Source organism: Pelophylax lessonae (assembly GCF_965119305.1).
Source record: "Pelophylax lessonae genome assembly, chromosome: 10".
Taxonomy (NCBI): Eukaryota; Metazoa; Chordata; class Amphibia; order Anura; family Ranidae; genus Pelophylax; species Pelophylax lessonae.
This window is the reverse complement of record NC_138777.1, coordinates 1310187-1328966: the sequence shown is the minus strand read 5'-3', so window position 1 is coordinate 1328966 and position 18780 is coordinate 1310187. Positions and strand designations below refer to the sequence as shown.

The window sequence follows — 18780 nt, the reverse complement described above, 5'->3', positions numbered from 1 at the left end:
GATTACCTATGTGAGAAGCCTCAGATGGAAGCTGCCCCGCTTCTCCTGACAACATGTAAGCTAACATGTCAACTGTCACTTTGTCAGAGCATGCAACTGTCATTAATTCAGAAACACATCAACTGTCATTACTACATTAGGATGCGTCAACTGTCATTGACTCAGGACACCTTAACTATCACTATGTAAAGCAAAGCCAACTGTCACTACATTAAAACGTCAACTGTCAATAATTCAAAACACCAACTGTTAGTTCTACATCAGAACAAGCCAACCTTCAACAATTTAGAACACTTCAACTGTCACCATGTCATGAACAGTTGACTGTCATTACATCAGAACACATCAACCGTCACTCCATTAGAACACGTCATCTGTTATTGAATCAGAACTTTTCACTATGTCAGAACACCTCCACCATTTGTACAACAGAACATGTCAACTGTCACTGCATCAGAATACATTAACTAGCATTAAATCAGAATACGGTACGTGAAGTGTTACAACATCCTACTGTGACTGCATGAGAACATGCTAACTGTCACTATGTCAGAACATGACAGCTGTCACTTTGTAACTTTGTCAACTGTTACAACATCCAACTGCCACTTTTTTCAGAACATCTCAACTGTCACTATATTTGAAGCTGTCATTTTTTAGAACATTTTGCTAAGTCCTTTTTTTTACATTAACACATATTTGGAGCAAACTATGACACAAGTATTTGGACATGTCCCCATAGGACGCAGTGCTCCACCCGACACTGAATTCTATATGGACCTGTAGTGACAGTTGAGTATCTGAAAGTAGCAGAGCTGTTCTGGTAAATGTGATGTGTTAGGGGAGGCGGCTGGGTTCACGGTGATCACTGTACCACCACTGCCACCCCTCCCCCCTGCAGGAGGAACAATATGCAACAGATGTTGGGAATCTGCTTGAGGACAGATAATCGGCCTGGACATGGCAGGAGCAGCCTGCGCTCCATGAAATGTTACATTCAGTCACATCATCTTCCTTCTAATACTAGAGATCCAGAGGAAGGAAAGAATAACTTTCATGGTTCCACCAATGAGTGGGCACTACCTGTGTCATCTCCATCCTCAGCCGGCCTATCACATGATGAAGGAGCATCACCTTACTGGCTCCATGTGCCCCTAGTGCCTGAAACATGTTGGGAGGTGAGCGCTATGCAGTTCAATAAAGCCTGTCCGGCTAATTTCAGGCAGTTCATCATTCCATCTCCTCGATGTCCCGCTGTACATCACTGCTGCAAACCTTCTACAGCCGACGACCCCAATGGAAGCCTCAACTGACCAGTAAAAGTGTGACTCCACCCAAAACAAATTTTTATTTTTTACTTGGATGGAGTCTGAGGGTTAAATCCTCTGCCATGTTTTTATTGCTGTTTGAGATCACCCCCCTCCACTACCACCACCATACTTCCTATCCTGGTGAAATGAGGGTCACTGGGACTCATTTGGTGGAGGTGGGGTTGTGTCTCAGATGTTGGGCTTGGCCCCTTAGTTTCAGTGAAGGGAAATCTTAAGGCGTCAGCATACCAAGACATTTTGGACAATTTCATGCTCCCAACTTTGTGGGAGGAGTTTGGGGATGGCCCCTCCCTGTTCCAACATGACTGCGCACCAGTGCACAAAGCAAGGTCCAAAAAGACATGGATAAGCAAGTTTGGGGTGTAGGAACTTGACTGGCCTGCAAAGAGTCCTGACCTCAACCCGATAGAACACTTTTGGGATGAATTAGAGTGGAGACTGCAGCCAGGCCTTCTCTCCAACATCAGCGCCTGACTTCACAAATGCACTTCTGGAAGAATGGTGAAACATTCCCATAGACACTCCTAAACCTTGTGGACGGCCTTCCCAGAAGAGTTGAAGCTGTTATAGCTTCAAAGGGTGAAGCAAACTCAATAAAAAGCCCTATGGACTGAGACTGGGACGCCATTAAAGTTAATGTGTGTGTAAAGGCCGGCGTCCCAATACTTTTGTTAATATAGTGTATGTATCATTCCATTATCACATGTTGTATGCCTGGTCCTTCCTGCGCAAAGCTGCTACGATATACCGGGGTGCACATCTGAGCGTTCAGATCTCCTACAAGGCCCCTAAACATCCAACACTTCCCAGGCCGAGTCCTGAGACGTACCACCCCTCCCCATCATCTACAGCTAACGGGTGATGCACTCCGGAGAGATAATCCTCTCCTGACATAAAGATACACCTAAAACTCATCTCTTCAGAGAAGCCTGTCCCTTCTCCACCTAAAACTCATCTCTTCAGAGAAGCCTGTCCCTTCTCCACCTAAAACTCATCTCTTCAGAGAAGCCTGTCCCTTCTCCACCTAAAACTCATCTCTTCAGAGAAGCCTGTCCCTCCTCAACCTAAAACTCATCTCTTCATAGAAGCCTGTCCCTTGTCCACCTAAAACTCATCTCTTCAGAGAAGCCTGTCCCTCCTCAACCTAAAACTCATCTCTTCAGAGAAGCCTGTCCCTCCTCAACCTAAAATTCATCTCTTCATAGAAGCCTGTCCCTCCTCAACCTAAAATTCATCTCTTCATAGAACCCTGTCCCTTCTCCACCTAAAATTCATCTCTATATAGAACCATGTCCCTCCTCCACCTAAAACTCATCTCTTCAGAGAAGCCTGTCCATCCTCCACCTAAAACTCATCTCTTCAAAGAAGTCTGTCCTTGCTCCACCTAAAGCTCATCAATTCAGAGAAGCCTATCCCTCCTGCACCTAAATCTAATTTCTTTAGAGAAGCCTATTCCTCCTCCACCTAAAACTCATCTCTTCAGAGAAGCCTATCCCTCCCTTACCTAAATCTCATCTCTTCAGAAAAAGCCTGACCCTCCTCCACCTAAAGCCAATCTCTTCAGAGAAGCCCGTCTCTTCTCCATCTAAAACTCCTCTCTTCAGAGAAGCCTATCCCTCCTCCACCTAAAAATCATCTCTTCAAGTAAGCGTATCCTTCCTCCCCCTAAACTCATCTCTTCAGAGAAGCCTGTCCCTCCTCCACCTAAAACTCACCTCTTTAGGAAATCCTATCCCTCATCCACCTAAAGCTCATCTATTCAGGAAAGCCTGTCCCACCTCCACCTAAACCTCACCTCTTCATAGATGCCTGTCCCTCCTCCATCTAAATCTCACCTCTTCAGTAAGCCTATCCTTCCTCCACCTAAAACTCATCTCTTCAGAGAAGCCTACCCTTCTTCACCTAAAACTCATCTGTTCAGGTAAGCCTGTCCCTCCTCCACCCAAGTCTCACCTCTTCAGAGAAGCCTGTCCCTCCTCCACCCAAGTCTCACCTCTTCAGAGAAGCCTGTCCCTCCTCCACCCAAGTCTCACCTCTTCAGAGAAGCCTGTCCCTCCTCCACCTAAATCTCATCTCTTCATAGAAGCCTGTCCCTCCTCCACCTAAATCTCATCTCATCTCTAACAACTGAACTTTTATTTTCTCCATCCACTCATCCCCCCTCAGTTATTACGTTTTGTATCACTTGCTCCTCCCTTTTAGGTTGTAAGCTCATTTGAGCAGGGCCTTCCTAAAACTGGCCATACACCTGTAGTATGTCATTTGAAAATGTTCATCTTTGGAACATTCGTTCGATTTTCCTAACAGCTATTGGGGTCACACTAACCTTCATTTTAAACCATAGAGACAAGAAATTTCAAAGGAGCCGGATGGGAACATTTTTCTCGAAGAAATGAACTTCTAAGATTAAATGTAATTTTCATTCAGAAAAATTAAGTTCACGTCAAAATTCAGATCCAGATTTACAATTCAGAATACTTTATTAATCCCAAAGGGAAATTATTATGATAGAGTTACGTTATACAAAGACAACTGAAGATCACAATAACGAACGGAATCGAATGAGATCTACCAGCATGCAGCCAGCTGACCTTCCTATCTTGAGATGTACGATAACCGCACTGACCCCCTTATTTTGTACAGCGCTTCACAATCTGTTGGCGCTATATAAATCCCGTATAATATTAATAAGAATATAGGAAACATGCATAATAATAATAAAAATAAATTAATTTCACTTTATTTGTAACTCTCGGGTCAGTGGAGGAAAATGCCACGTCTGACACTTTCTATCTAAATGACATCATCGCGTCTCATCTGACATGGACGCGGCCAACAAGAAAGTTCCAATTTCTGACACAACGGACATTTTCCCGCGCTCAGAGGATGCCATGACGCGCTCAGTTCACAAAATCCCAATTCTAAAATACATTTTACACATCAAAGACTTCCCGACCTGCCACCTGAACAAAGTCCCGCCATACAAACTCATCAAAACCGATTTCCAAGAATAAAACTCCAAGTTGAATAAAACAAATAATAAAAGTTTGTGTACTTACAGTAAGTGGCTGTCCTTCCACTCGTCCGAACTGCGTTCCCCGATGACGCTCGTCAGGACTTCAGAGCTGGATGGCATACCAAATCTCACGCCGTCCCGAGCCACGAGGATCCAAAGTCACTGCCGACAAAAGCAGATTCAATTTAGTAAAAGTCCAAATCCGAACCGGCTGACCATCACCCACCACATCCCGACACCGGCAACCCCCCGAAAATCTGACTCTGGGGCTGCTTTGGGCCTGGTGGGGCCGCCCCCCCCTCTAGTGACACACCAGCGGCCCCTCGGCACTCACACAGCCAGCCGGAGCTGCGTCCAGCGCGGCGAATCGGCGAAGCAACACTGGGGCATTGTGGCTCCCTCACACTTGACAGTAAGTTATGAGCCCTTTGTGAGTTGAAGGGAAACACATCGGAATTTGGCAGGAAAACATAATACGGAATTCTCCTGTCTGTGAGACCTGCAGTTTTCTTTCCCCCCTTCGGAGAAAACAATCGGCCATTGTTGGCAATAAGAAAAGCGAGTTTGACAGATGAAATATAGTGAGGCCCCTTTTAGGAAAACAGTAAACAAAAGCGCCATTGAGGACAAACCTTTCCTGTCATTTCCGAGGGATACTTTTCTCTGCCGTTCCCTCGAGTGTCCCCGACTTTCCACACATTTCACACCAATTCCCCCACCAGTAACCCCGACCGTGCCGGGCCTCTGTGCACCACCAACTCCCCACCCCCAGAGGGTTAAAAGCGGATGGGACGGAGCCATAGCGCCACTTTCTAGGTACAATAAGCCGATGTCCTGAAAGGGATTGTGAGCGCCGAGCCAAGAGAAAGGCCATTGTCTGCCATGAAGAGCCGATTCTGCTGCAGACAGGAAGGAAGACATTGCCGGGGGAGCCCTCTGTGAGCTCATCGCTGGCGAGAACCGCCGCGCGCCACAACTGCGCCTCGGACACCTGGACCGCCACAAACACTGAGCCATTTTCTGGGCCCCAAATAAAGGCGGCCGAGCGCCCTGAAAGGGATCTGTGTGCTGGGCTCTGTCCATGGATCACTGATTGTAACCGCCATAGAACACCCATTATCCCAGCGCCAACAGAACCGACACCTAGAAAGGATCAGTCCCGAATATTCATCCCAATTATTGTCAGATCTGTCCATGGAAACACTCTGCATACATAGAGATACATAGAGAGAGAGAGAGAGATACATAGAGAGAGAGAGAGAGAGAGAGAGAGAGAGAGAGAGATACATAGAGAGAGAGAGAGATACATAGAGAGAGAGAGATGCATAGAGAGAGAGAGAGAGAGAGATACATAGAGAGAGAGAGATGCATAGAGAGAGAGAGATGCATAGAGAGAGAGATACATAGAGAGAGAGAGAGAGATAGATAGAGATACATAGAGAGAGAGAGATACATAGAGAGAGAGAGAGGGGGAGAGATACATTTAGAGAGAGAGAGAGAGAGATACATAGAGAGAGAGAGATACATAGAGAGAGAGAGAGATACATAGAGAGAGAGAGAGATGCATAGAGAGAGAGAGATACATAGAGAGAGAGAGAGGGGGGGAGAGATACATTTAGAGAGAGAGAGAGAGATACATAGAGAGAGAGAGATGCATAGAGAGAGAGATGCATAGAGAGAGGAGAGAGAGAGTGAGAGATACATAGAGAGAGAGAGAGAGTGAGAGATACATAGAGAGAGAGAGAGAGAGAGAGAGAGAGAGAGAGAGAGAGAGAGAGAATACATAGAGAGAGAGAGAGAGAGAGATACATAGAGAGAGAGAGAGATGCATAGAGAGAGAGAGAGAGATACATAGAGAGAGAGAGAGAGATGCATAGAGAGAGAGAGAGAGAGAGAGAGACATAGAGAGAGAGAGAGAGAGAGATACATAGAGAGAGAGAGAGAGAGATACATAGAGAGAGAGAGAGAGATACATAGAGAGAGAGAGATGCATAGAGAGAGAGAGAGATACATAGAGAGCTAGAGAGAGGGATATATATATATAGAGAGAGAGGGGGGGGGATACATAGAGAGAGAAATACATAGAGAGAGAGATACATAGAGAGAGAGAGAGAGAGAGAGATAGATAGATAGATAGATAGATAGATAGATAGATAGATAGATAGATAGATAGATAGATAGATAGATAGATAGATAGATAGATAGATAGATAGATAGATAGATAGATAGATAGATAGATAGATAGATAATCCAAATAATAATAGAATAATTAATTTAAATAATAGAGATTTATTATTTAGCATTAACATTATAGGTAAAGAAGATTTTTAAAAATTACACCCAGCATACAGGACAGGAGAAGTAGTACTGTGCAGAGTCCATACATACAGAATAAGAACAGATACTGAGAATTACACCCGGCATACAGGACAGGAGAAGTGGTACTGTGCAGAGTCCATACATACAGAATAAGAACAGATACCGAGATTTACACCCGGCATACAGGACAGGAGAAGTGGTACTGTGCAGAGTCCATACATACAGAATAAGAACAGATACTGAGATTTACACCCGGCATACAGGACAGGAGAAGTGGTACTGTGCAGAGTCCATACATACAGAATAAGAACAGATACTGAGAATTACACCCGGCATACAGGACAGGAGAAGTGGTACTGTGCAGTTTCCTATATTTATTCAGTTGTACATTAATATGCCCCCCCCCCCCTCCTCTCCCCCCAGTGTGAGGTCATACTCAGCAGCGCTCTATATTGCGCTCTCCAGGGGTGGCTCAGCCTGGTGGAGTATCAATGTTTCTGCCAGATGCCGATTGTTCTTGGTTATGGTGACGATGTGGGAAGACATCACCCGTCTGTTCCTCCGCCAGCGCTCAGAGCAGGAAAGGGCCACCACGCAGTAAAGTGGCGCTCCGGATCGGGTGACACGGGACTCGCACATCGTTTGGAAAACATGAATAGACGCCCGGCTCCGCTCCACCCAGATAGAGTAACAACCATCCCTGTGTCAGCAGACCGCGCCTCGACTTAGAGGAGATATAAACCCAAAATGGACAACATTTAATTTGCTCCCCGCTCTACATATTGATGGGTTTTTAAAAACAAAACCCTGCTATCACCTGAGCTTTTCTTTCTTTGTCCCATCTCAGTGCTGCTGATCTCTTGCAGCCACTTTGCAGACACTTCCTGTGATGGCTGCATGGCATTTCCTAGGGCGGGTTTTCCTGATGGTGAAAACAGTGGCCCCTGTCCCTGTAATGTGTGCCGTAAGAGCAACTTGTAGTCTCCATCTGAAGCCCATGTGACAGAGTGACAACACAGGAGCACAACTGAGAGACAGGAACAGATTGTTGTCACCCTCTAACGGGAAGTGACTGAACAAGGACCTTCATGGCAGGATCACCAGGGATTGTTTTAATGAGAGCGTCAAATTTTTTGGAAATTACATTCAAATATCACAGCTTTCCTGAGATTTTACAGAAACTTTGTAGCTTTATAGCTGTCACTATTTCTGATCGATCCCGTTACATTGTATCATTTAGCCGGAACATTGTCCCCATGTCACTCACATTCTACCAATAAAACAAATTCCTTTTTATTTGTAAACATAAGAAACAATTAAAAAACATCCATAAAAATATCAGACTGTGATTGGAGTTCAGGACTCTCCTCCATAATAGTCATTGTGCGCTCATAGATCCCGCCTGTCAACTTCCATCCGCCCCAACGCGGGATCTGCACAATGACGTCTAATAGAGAAGGAGAATGTGGGATGAATTATGGATTATTGCATTCTTCCTAATTATAAATCAAAGGATTTTGTTTTATCCACAGTGACAGTTATAAAGTAATTAAATATATGTGATGATTGGATGGTGGATATTACAGTAGATGGTGTTGGTTGGATGGTGGTGTTGGATGGAGGATATTGAATGGTGATGGTTGGATGGAGGATATTACAGTAGATGGTGTTGGTTGGATGGTGGTGTTGGATGGAGGATATTGGATGGTGGACACTGGATGGTGGTGGTTGGATATAGGAATGATATTGGATAGTGGATATTAGATGGTGATGGTTGGATGAAGGATATTGGATGGTAGTGGTTGAATACAGGATATTGGATGGTGGATATTGGATGATGGTGATTGGAAGCAGGATTTTGGATTGTGGATATTGGATGGTGATGGCTGGATTCTGGATGTTGGATATTGGATGGTGGTTGTTGGATGCAGGATATTGTATGGGGGTGGATGGATGGTGGATATTGGATGGTGTTGGTTGGATACAGGATATTGGATGGAGGACATTAGATAGTGATGGTTGTATGATGGATGTAAAATGGTAGTGGTTGAATGCAGGCTATTGGATGGAGGATAATGGATGGTGGATATTGAATGGTAGTGGTTGGATGCAGGATATTGGATGATGGTGGTTGGATGGAGGATATTGGTTGGTAGTAGTTGGATGCAGGATATTCAATGGTGGAAATTAGATGGTGATGGTTGGATGCAGGATATTGGATGTGGGTGGTAGGATGGTGGATACTGGATGGTGGTGGTTGGATGGGAGATGTTGGATGGTGGTGGTTGGATGGAGGATATTGGATGGTGGTGGTTGGATGCAGGATATTAGATGGTGGATACTGGATGGTGGTGGTTGGAAGGAGGAGGTTGGATGGTAGTGGTTGGATGGAGGATATTGGATGGTGGTGGTTGGATGGGATCTTGGATGGTGGTGGTTGAATGGTGAATTTTGATGGTGGATATTGGATGGTGGAAATTAAATGGTGAAATTGGATGCATGTGGTTGGATGGTTGATATTGAATGGTGATTGTCGGTAGGTGGATACTGGGTGGTGGTTGTTCAATGGTGGTGGTTGGATGGTGGATATTGGATGGTAATGGTAGGAGGGTGGATATTGGATGGTAATGGTAGGAGGGTGGATATTGGATGGTGATGGTAGGAGGGTGGATATTGGATGGTAATGGTAGGAGGGTGGATATTGGATGGTGGTGGTTGGATTGTGAATTTTGAAGGTGGATATTAGATGGTGAATATAGGATGATGGATTTTTTATGGTGATGGTCAGATGGTGGATATACTGTAAGTAACTTGTTTGCACACTAGGGACAAACCTTTTGTCTCTTTTTCTTTGTTTAATGGTGGAGATAATTATGACCTGCTATGACATCATCACACCAGAGATTGCAGTGAATCAAGAAGCTGATTCTCTTCCTCTTCTGTAATTGGAGAGCTACTAAGACTCAGAACCTGACATCCTAACAAACTATGGGGCATAAAGACGAAACCCAATTGGTCCCTACCCGCAAGTTCTACATCTTTGTGGAGTGAAGTGTCCCTTTGTCATGTTAGCAAAAGAGAAACATAGAAGACTGACGGCAGAAAAAAGACCAAGTGGTCCATTGAGCCTCCCCAATTTTTTTTGATCGATTAATTTTAATCCATTAGCTTCCATGCTTTGTCAGTCATTGACCAAAAACAAGTATTCAGCCAGGGAAGACTTAGTGAGTTCTTAGCTCTTGCTCTAGATACTGTACATATTTCTGGTCAAAGAGCTAGAATGAACTGAAGCCAGAGGATTACCATGAGGCTGGCCGCTGACATACTGCCCTCAGCAGAGGTTCCCTTTACCCGTCCTGTATGATGTCAGTCCTGTATAACACAAATTTCAGAACGCCGCCAATAATACAAAGCATGGCGGATCCTCATACTCATCCTACGGCGATGGATGGCCGCGTGTTTGGCCTTTCCTGTGTCAACAAGAAGATAATAAAAGGTTCCTCCGCTCTCATTATACGAAGACGCCTCGCATTGTGCAGAAGGTCAGAGAGCACCTGGAGCCGTATATTAAATCTGAGCATGGGGAGCGCTCCGTGTATAAATACACCGCCAGACCTTATCTGACGTACGGCAAGATGGAGCGGGAGGAGGTCCTGCCATCCCGTGTCCCATCCCACATCGCTTTCTGTGTCCCAACCTATGTCCCTTCCTCTGTGCCCATATCCCGTGTCCCATCCCATGCCTCTTCCTGTGTCCATATCCCGTGTCCCGTCCCATGTCTCTTCCTGTGTCCATATCCCGTGTCCCGTCCCATGTCTCTTCCTGTGTCCATATCCTGTGTCCCGTCCCATGTCTCTTCCTGTGTCCATATCCTGTGTCCCATCCCATGTCTCTTTCTTGCTGTGCTTCATCCCAAGTTCATACTATGTCCATTCTCATGCCTTATCCCATATCCCTACCTATGTCCTTTCCCATGTCTCATCCCGTGCCCCATCCCACATCCATTTCCATGTGCCCCTCTGCATCCCTTTCTGTGTCCAGTCCTGTGTCCCTTCCTGTGTCCCATCCCACATCTGTTTTCCATGTCCCATCCCTTTTCCCATCCCACATCCCTTCCCGTGTCCCATCCCACACCCCACTCCGCATCCCTTTCCATGTCCCATCCTGTGTCCAATCCCCCATCCCTTTCTGTGTCCCATCCTACCTACTTCCCATGTCCCATGCCAGGTACCATCCCTCATCCCTTCTCGTGTCCCATCCTGGGTCCCTTCCCACATCTCTTCCCATGTCCCATCCTATGTCCTTTCCCGTGTTCCATTCCACGTCCCTTCCCTTAGCCCTTCTAAAGTCTCATCCCACATCCCTCCCCATGTCCTTTCCCATGTCCCATTTTATGTTCCTTCTCATGTCCTATCTTACTCCTTTCCCTTGTCTATCTTGCGTGCCTTTCTATGGCCCATCACACATCCCTTTCCGTTTCTCTTTCCATGTCCTGTCCCACACCCTTCTCATGTCCCATTACATGTCCCATCCCATGTGCCTTCCCACATCCCTTCCCATGACTCTTCCCATATCCAATTCCACACCCTTCTCATGTCCCATTACATGTCCCATCCCATGTGCCTTCCCATGTCTCTTCCCATGTCTCTTCCCATGTCTCTTCCCATATCCAATTCCACACCCTTCTCATGTTCCATCACATGTCCCATCCTGTGTCCCTTCCTGTGTCTCTTCCCATTTCCCATTCCACACCCTTCTTATGTTCCATCCTGTTCCCCTTCCCGCATCCCTTCCCGTGTTTCTTCCCATTTCCCATTCCGCACCCTTCCCATGTCCCATCACATGTCCCATCCTGTGTCCCTTTCTATGTCTCTTCCCATTTCCCATTCCACACCCTTCTCATGCTCCATCACGTGTCCTATCCCGTGTCCCTTCCTGCATCCTTTCCTGTGTATCTTCCCATATCCCACCCCACGTCCCTTCCCATGCCCCATTTAACATCCCTTCCCATGTCTCATCCCATGTCTCCTCCCATGCCCTACCCTGCTCCCCTTCCATGTTTCGTCCCGTGTCCCTTCCTGTGTCCATCCTGTCCCACATCTCTGGACAAACATGCCAATGATCTTTTTTCATTTACAATTTTGCACAACTCTTTCACAAAGATTGCAAAAAAAACTGCATAAAAGTTTCTAAAATCTGAACTTCTCTTTCAGCCTTGGATGGAGTGTGGAAGGAATAGCGCCCCCTTCAGGTTGTTTTTGGTAAACAGATATAAGATTGAAGTACGGTGCCATTCATTTATAGTTCAGATACATATTTATTCCAATATACAACTGAAAAAAAATAAAAAAAAACACAGCTAAGAACTGCACAGGCTCTAGGATTTACAGGATTGTGTCATCTCCGAGCCGGCATCCCAGTCCAGGAAGTGGATGGTGACCCTGGGTGATGGCTGAACAAAGATGGTGCCGTCCTTCTGGAGAGAAAAGCAGATGAAGGGAGTTCTGTGATCTCTGTCAGAAGGGTCTCAGCGACACATTACTCAGCATGAAAATGTTTTTCTGATGACCGGTCCCCTTTAACTCCAGGCCCATGTCTGCGCTCTCTGCTCCACCCAGCGGTAGCACATGGCGCAATAACGGGCCGCTCCGCACAGCCGCCTCTCTGTGTGTTTTTCCAAAGTCTGAGTCGGGGTTGTGAACTCCAATGATTTGAAAACTTCACGTCTCAGTGATGAATTCCCCAACTCAGACAGAAGACTCACTTGTGTCGCTGCACTGTGTGTGTTTGTCCAGAGTGAAGAGGAAGACGACCATATAGATGGAATGAACATTAACAATCAATACCGACCAATACAAACCAAGCCTGCAGCACCCGGGTCTGTACACCCGCTGTGCCCATTATGAGGGGTTCCCACCATCCCTGTGCTGAGTTCCTGGGTCTGTACACCCGCTGTGCCCATTATGAGGGGTTCCCACCATCCCTGTGCTGAGTTCCTGGATCTGTACCCCCGCTGTGCCCATTATGAGGGGTTCCCACCATCCCTGTGCTGAGTTCTCGGGTCTGTACACCCGCTGTGCCCATTATGAGGGGTTCCCACCATCCCTGTGCTGAGTTCCTGGGTCTGTACACCCGCTGTGCCCATTATGAGGGGTTCCCACCATCCCTGTGCTGAGTTCCTGGGTCTGTACCCCCGCTGTGCCCATTATGAGGGGTTCCCACCATCCCTGTGCTGAGTTCTCGGGTCTGTACACCCGCTGTGCCCATTACGAGGGGTTCCCACCATCCCTGTGCTGAGTTCCTGGGTCTGTACACCCGCTGTGCCCATTATGAGGGGTTCCCACCATCCCTGTGCTGAGTTCCTGGGTCTGTACACCCGCTGTGCTCTTTAGGCAGATAGTAAAGGTCCTCATTGTAGATGTTTGCCTGGAGTCCCCCTTTAATCTTCAAGGCGGAGCTGTGACCAGTCCAATAGCGGAGTTGGGGATTGGTCCATTCTCTGGTCTCTATTTTTAGCCTCTGCTCTCATTTTCTATATTTATTGGTGGATGGTCAGCACTGGGCGGATATCTCTGACATCACCCGGCTTCCAGCTCCGCCCTGACACCAATGCTTCCAAAGTAAAGGAAAACATCCGCCCAGCGCGGACTCGTCAGGGTGACTAAGACTCCTTACTCATCACAAGTCCCAGTCTAAGGGATGAGAATTATACACTGCCCCCCCCCCCCCCCAGGGACCCCCCCTCTCTGACTGATGTGGGGGGTTTAGGTGGCCATACACAGGGAGATTTGTGATCAGTCCAGGTGCCAGCGATTGATCATCCATCAATAAAGGCCGATACATTGTTACATCTTAGGTTCTATTTATTGTCACACACTGAGAATATCTATAATGACGATCAATCGATCAGAAATAGAAATGATTGATTAGAGCTCATCATTTCATCGACCTGCATTATGATTGGTTCTCCGGCACACACAGATATTTCTTTGAGAAAACACAATCGGTCAACAAAAGTTTGCCAGAGCCGATCGATGTGCAGAGACTAAATCCATCCGAGATCCTTAATTCAATCAAAAGGCGGGTCTCCAATCCGCGGATTGATCATACGTGTGGCTACCAATACAATCAAGTGCTGTGGATACTTTACTGTAAGAGCAGATACTGGAGTGTTTACTATAAGGAGAGGCAATGTGGATTCTTTACTGTAAGAGCAGATACTGGAGTGTTCACTGTAAGGAGAGACAATGTGGATTTTTTGCTGTAAGGGCAGACACTGGAGTGTTTACTGTAAGGAGAGACAATGTGGATTCTTTACTGTAAGAGCAGATACTGAAGTGTTTACTGTAAGGAGAGACAATGTGGATTCTTTACTGTAAAGTCAATCACTCCGTAAATTATTCACTGTAAGGGAGCCTATAAATCTTTTGCTATAAGCAGATTAATACTGGGGTTTCTTTACTATATTAGAAAACAGTGCAGTGCTCCCTGTAAAGTATTGCAGGTACTTTACTGTAAGGGACAACATTGGATTCCTCACTATAAGGAAACACAGACTGAGGGTTCTTTACTGTAAGAGCAGACTGCTGAGTGTGCACTGTAAGGAGAGACAGACTATTGGCTCTGTACTGCATTGGTAATGAGACTGTAGATTATACTCTGAAATACAAGACTCTGAAACCTTCACAGATCTTCAAGAAAAGATGCAGTGAGTTTGCTGCTGTAAGAATAATCTGTCTGTAAATTCTTTACTGTTAGAGCAGATGGAGGAGCATTCATTGTAAGATAGGATAGACTTTAGATACCCCACTGTAAGGAAAGTCAGGCCGGAATATTTACTGTAAGTGTAGTCAGTCTGGAGCTTCTTTACTGTAAGGGCAGACTTCAATATTAGCAGTAGATTGTGGGTTCTTTACTGTAACAGTAGTTGGATAGTAAAACAAATAATTGCTGCAGCAATGACATGATTACCGCTCCTTTTATTGAAAATGAAGATTCTTGGCTTATTCAGAGGCCTCCAAATTACCTTCAAAAGTATTTGATTGGAGTTTGTTTTTGCGATTTGCCGCTAGAAGACGGCAGTGACCTCCCCTCCCCCCCACAGAACACAGATAAAGAGGAACAAAGAGCAGTGATAAAGCACAGGAGCGGCTGACGAAACGCATTGTGTTCCCGGATTCCTGGACCTGTCTAATGATGCAGGAAGAATGTAAACACGGGGCCGTCTCCCGGCACACGGGCAGAGCGCGGCGATACGGCGCAGATACGAGCGGGGAGCGCGGGGAAGGTAAATATTCCGTGAAGGCCAGACAAATATTTGAAAGGCAGAAAAAAAGGTTCTCTATCTGCGGCTCCGGCGTCTTCCTCCGCTCCTCGCCGGAACGCCACAACAGATGTTCCACTCACAGAGACGGCGCAAAAAAAAAACAATGCGAGGATCAGAGCGACCGCCATCGACTCGCCGATACCTGACCGATCGATCAAGCTTTGCTACAACACAGATTGCGACAACTCTAAGGCCACTTTCACACTTGTGTGACTTGTCCTGGGATTTGGGACAGAAAAGTCGCATGACAAGTCGTACCCCATGATTTCCAATGAGCGCCGTTCACATCTGTGCGACTTCAAGTCACAGCGACTTCAAAGTAGTCACTGCGCTACTTTGGTCTGACTTTGATGCGACTTGAGGTCCATAGACCTCAATATTACACAGGCATTGCTTCAAGGCCAAAGTCACGTCAAAGTCGCATGGTTTTCAGGTCGCACAAAGGCCCATACTACCCCCCCCTCCCCCCCATTCAGCGTTTCCAGACTTTTTTTCTTTGATTTATTGCGCACATAGATGTGGCGTTTTACCTGCATTTTGTGTTAGAGAGGAGGAGAACTGATTAGGCGCAAAAACGCTTGTAAAATGCAACACAGCTCTGAAGAACGCTCATACATTTTGAGGCTGCAATTTGGTGATACGCTTGCACTGCCATTCAGGGTCAATAGCAACCGAAATGCGTAAAAAAAAAAAAAAAAGTGCGTTTGTTTCAAAGCTCAACGCTCAAAAGGGTGCGTGACCTACTTTGATGAATTAATTGCGCCTAGAGAAGCCCACTGAAATCAATGAGCCACGGAATGCGTGTGCTGCAAAGGCGCCGTTCACACTGCAGCTCCGAGCTTCAAAACGCTAGAGGAGAAAAAAAAATCAATGATTCTCTATGGAGACCGTTCACATCTCCGCTACAAGTCGCCAAACGCCTCAACCTCAAAAAAAAAGCTCTGGAGCCCAAATTAGGCCGATTGGTTAATTTTTTTAACATTTTTTGTTCCATAGAAATGAAAGGAAACAATTGATTTGGTTGTTTTAGCGCGTTTTGTTGCGTGTTTTCTGCCTAATTAGATAAAAATAAATTATTAAAAATAATGAAATAAATAATAAATAAAATATATAAACAAATAATTAAATAAAAAAAAAAACAAAAAAAAAAAAACCTAGCCCTAATATTAATCTCTAACCCCAATCCCAACCCTTAATCCTAACAGATAACCCTAATATTAACCCCTAACCTTAATATTGACCCCTAATCATAATATTGACCCCTAAATCTAATCCTTACCCCTAACCCTAATATTACCCCAAATCTTAACTCCTAACCATAATATTGACCCCTAATCCTAGCGCCTAACCCTTATATAAACCCCTAACCCTAATATTAACCCTTAATCCTAACCCCTGACCCTAATATAAACCACTAACTTGAATGCTTATCCCTGACCCTAATAATAAACCCTAACCTTAATGTTGACCCCTAATCCTAACCCCTGACCCTAATATTAACCCTTAATCCTAACCTCCTAACCCTAATATTGACCCCTAACTTGAATACTTATCCCTGACCCTAATAATAAACCCTAACCTTAATATTGACCTCTAATCCTAACCCCTGACCCTAATATTAACCCCTAATCCTAACCTCTAACCCTAATATTAACCCCTAACCCTATTCCTAACCCTTAATTCTAACAGCTAACCCTTATTTTGAACCCTAACTCTAATATTAACCTCTAACCCTATTAATAACTCTTAATCCTAACCCTAATATTAGCCCCTAACCCTAATCCCAGCCCTAATATTAACCCTTAATCCTAACCTCTAACCCTAATATTGACCCCTAACTTTAATACTTATTCCTGACCCTAATAATAAACCCTAACCCTAATATTTACCCCTGACCCTAATATTAACCCCTAATCCTAACCTATAACCCTAATATTAACCCCTAACCCTAATCCTAACCTTAATAATGAACCCTAATCCTAGCACTTAATTCTAACAGCTAACCCTAATTTTAACCCCTAACTCTAATATTAACCCCTAACCCTAATAATAACCCTTAATATTAACCCTTAATCCTAACCCTAATATTAGTCCCTAACCCTAATCCCAGCCCTAATATTAATCCCTAAACCGAACCTCTAACCCTAAACATGACCCTTAATCCTAATCCCTAACCCTATTATTAACCCCTAACCCTAATCCCACCGACTAACCTAACAAAATAAATACATAAAATTAACTAAATAAATAATAAAAAAATTAAACCCTAACCATAACCTTTCATCCCTAACCCTCAACCCCTTAAAAAAAAAAAAAGAAATAATAAGTAAATAAATAATAATAGAAAAATAATAAATAAAAGTGGATGAAAAAGCTGAAAAACATGGCAACAAATGATGAAACAGAAGAAATTTTTCTCTTTTGGCCGATAAAAAAATAAAAGAAACTGCCAAAGCTCAAAAATTATTTAAAAACGCTGTACAAAATGCTGAAAAACACGCATACATCCGCCCCAAACAAAAAACAAAAGCGAGGCAGGTGTGAATGCAGCCTCAGAGATGTCAGGTGGTTGTTGGTTCAGCTCTGACCTCCGGGACAGACTGAGATTCCACATGGCAGAAGAAGGAGGCGGAGCAATGCTGCCCTGCCGCTCATGTTTCGTCCTACGTTTAATTTCCTTGTCATCTAGAACGGGAATGTGAAGTGGCTCTTTGGCCAGGATGGAGGGGGTGTTTGCGCAGTAAGAGCCTGTGACGCGGTGTACGCGCTCCGGTAAGACGCACTCCACCACCAACGCTTTTCAGTATAATGCCTTAATCCCAGATGTTATACCGGCAATGGAGAAAATAGCGATAATTACTGGAAGGACAGAATTCCATATCTGCAGCGACTCTCCTTCCTACTAATGATATTCAGCATCAGAGCGTATAAAGAGGACCGGTCACACGGATATAATGTCATATGGAATGTACAGGGGTGAGGTGGAAGGGAATGGTGGAAGGGGTTCTCTGTCCTCCAGGTTGGTGGGCCATTGTGAAGGTGGGTTAGGGGAGTCATACAGAACAGTCCCAAGCTTTCCACCATTACAACCAGACGAGTGCGATTCGTTCTGAATCTAAATACGGTCAAATTTCCCATTGTTCGTAAATTCGGATATATCTGTATTTTTAAATTACAATAGTAATGATTTTAAACGAGTCCGAAATAACAAAACAAAATTCATCCGAAATTCAACTGAATTTGAAAACAAGAATAGAATAAAAATAGAATAGAAAATAAAGGAAAGGAAAAGAATAGAATAAAACAGAATAGAATAGAAAAAAATAAAAGAATAGAATAAAATAGAATAAGAAATAAAGGAATACAATATAAAAAAATAGAATAGAAAAGAACAGAATAGAAAAGAATAGGACAAAATAGAAAAAACAAAAGAATAGAATAAAATAGAAAAAATACACCCATCTTTTCGAAAATCTAATTTTGAATAGAATAAATTTGAATAGAATAGAATAGAAAATAAGAGAATAGAATATAAAACAATATAAAGAATATATCTATCTTCCGAAATTCAAATTTCTAATAGAATAAATTTGAATTTTGAATGGCAATGCAAATTTTCTGAATTTGGTTGAATTAAATTCAACTACATTGTTCCGCCCCATCTCACACCGCCCCCGGTCTTACACCGCCCCCCCATCTCACATCGCCCCCCATCCCACACCGCCCCCCCCCGTCTCACACCGTCCCCTGTCTAACAGCACCCCCATCTCACACCGCTCCCGTCTCAC

General features: G+C 44.6%; 1 protein-coding gene and 1 long non-coding RNA gene across 7 annotated transcripts in view; both read right to left on the bottom strand.

Moving 5' to 3' along the window:
• SOX6 (SRY-box transcription factor 6) overlaps positions 1-18780 on the bottom strand; it is a 548208-nt gene that overhangs the window by 366671 nt on the left and 162757 nt on the right. For all 6 annotated transcript variants that reach the window (XM_082269784.1, XM_082269783.1, XM_082269788.1 and 3 more), the window contains one exon: positions 4391-4509. In XM_082269784.1, coding sequence (XP_082125910.1) covers positions 4391-4467 — 77 coding nt within the window. In that variant the 5' untranslated portion in view covers positions 4468-4509. Of the gene's footprint in view, positions 1-4390; positions 4510-18780 lie in introns of those variants that run through there.
• Positions 1-18780, bottom strand: part of LOC309565057 — a 654865-nt gene that overhangs the window by 585849 nt on the left and 50236 nt on the right. The gene's annotated exons all lie outside the window — the stretch shown is intronic.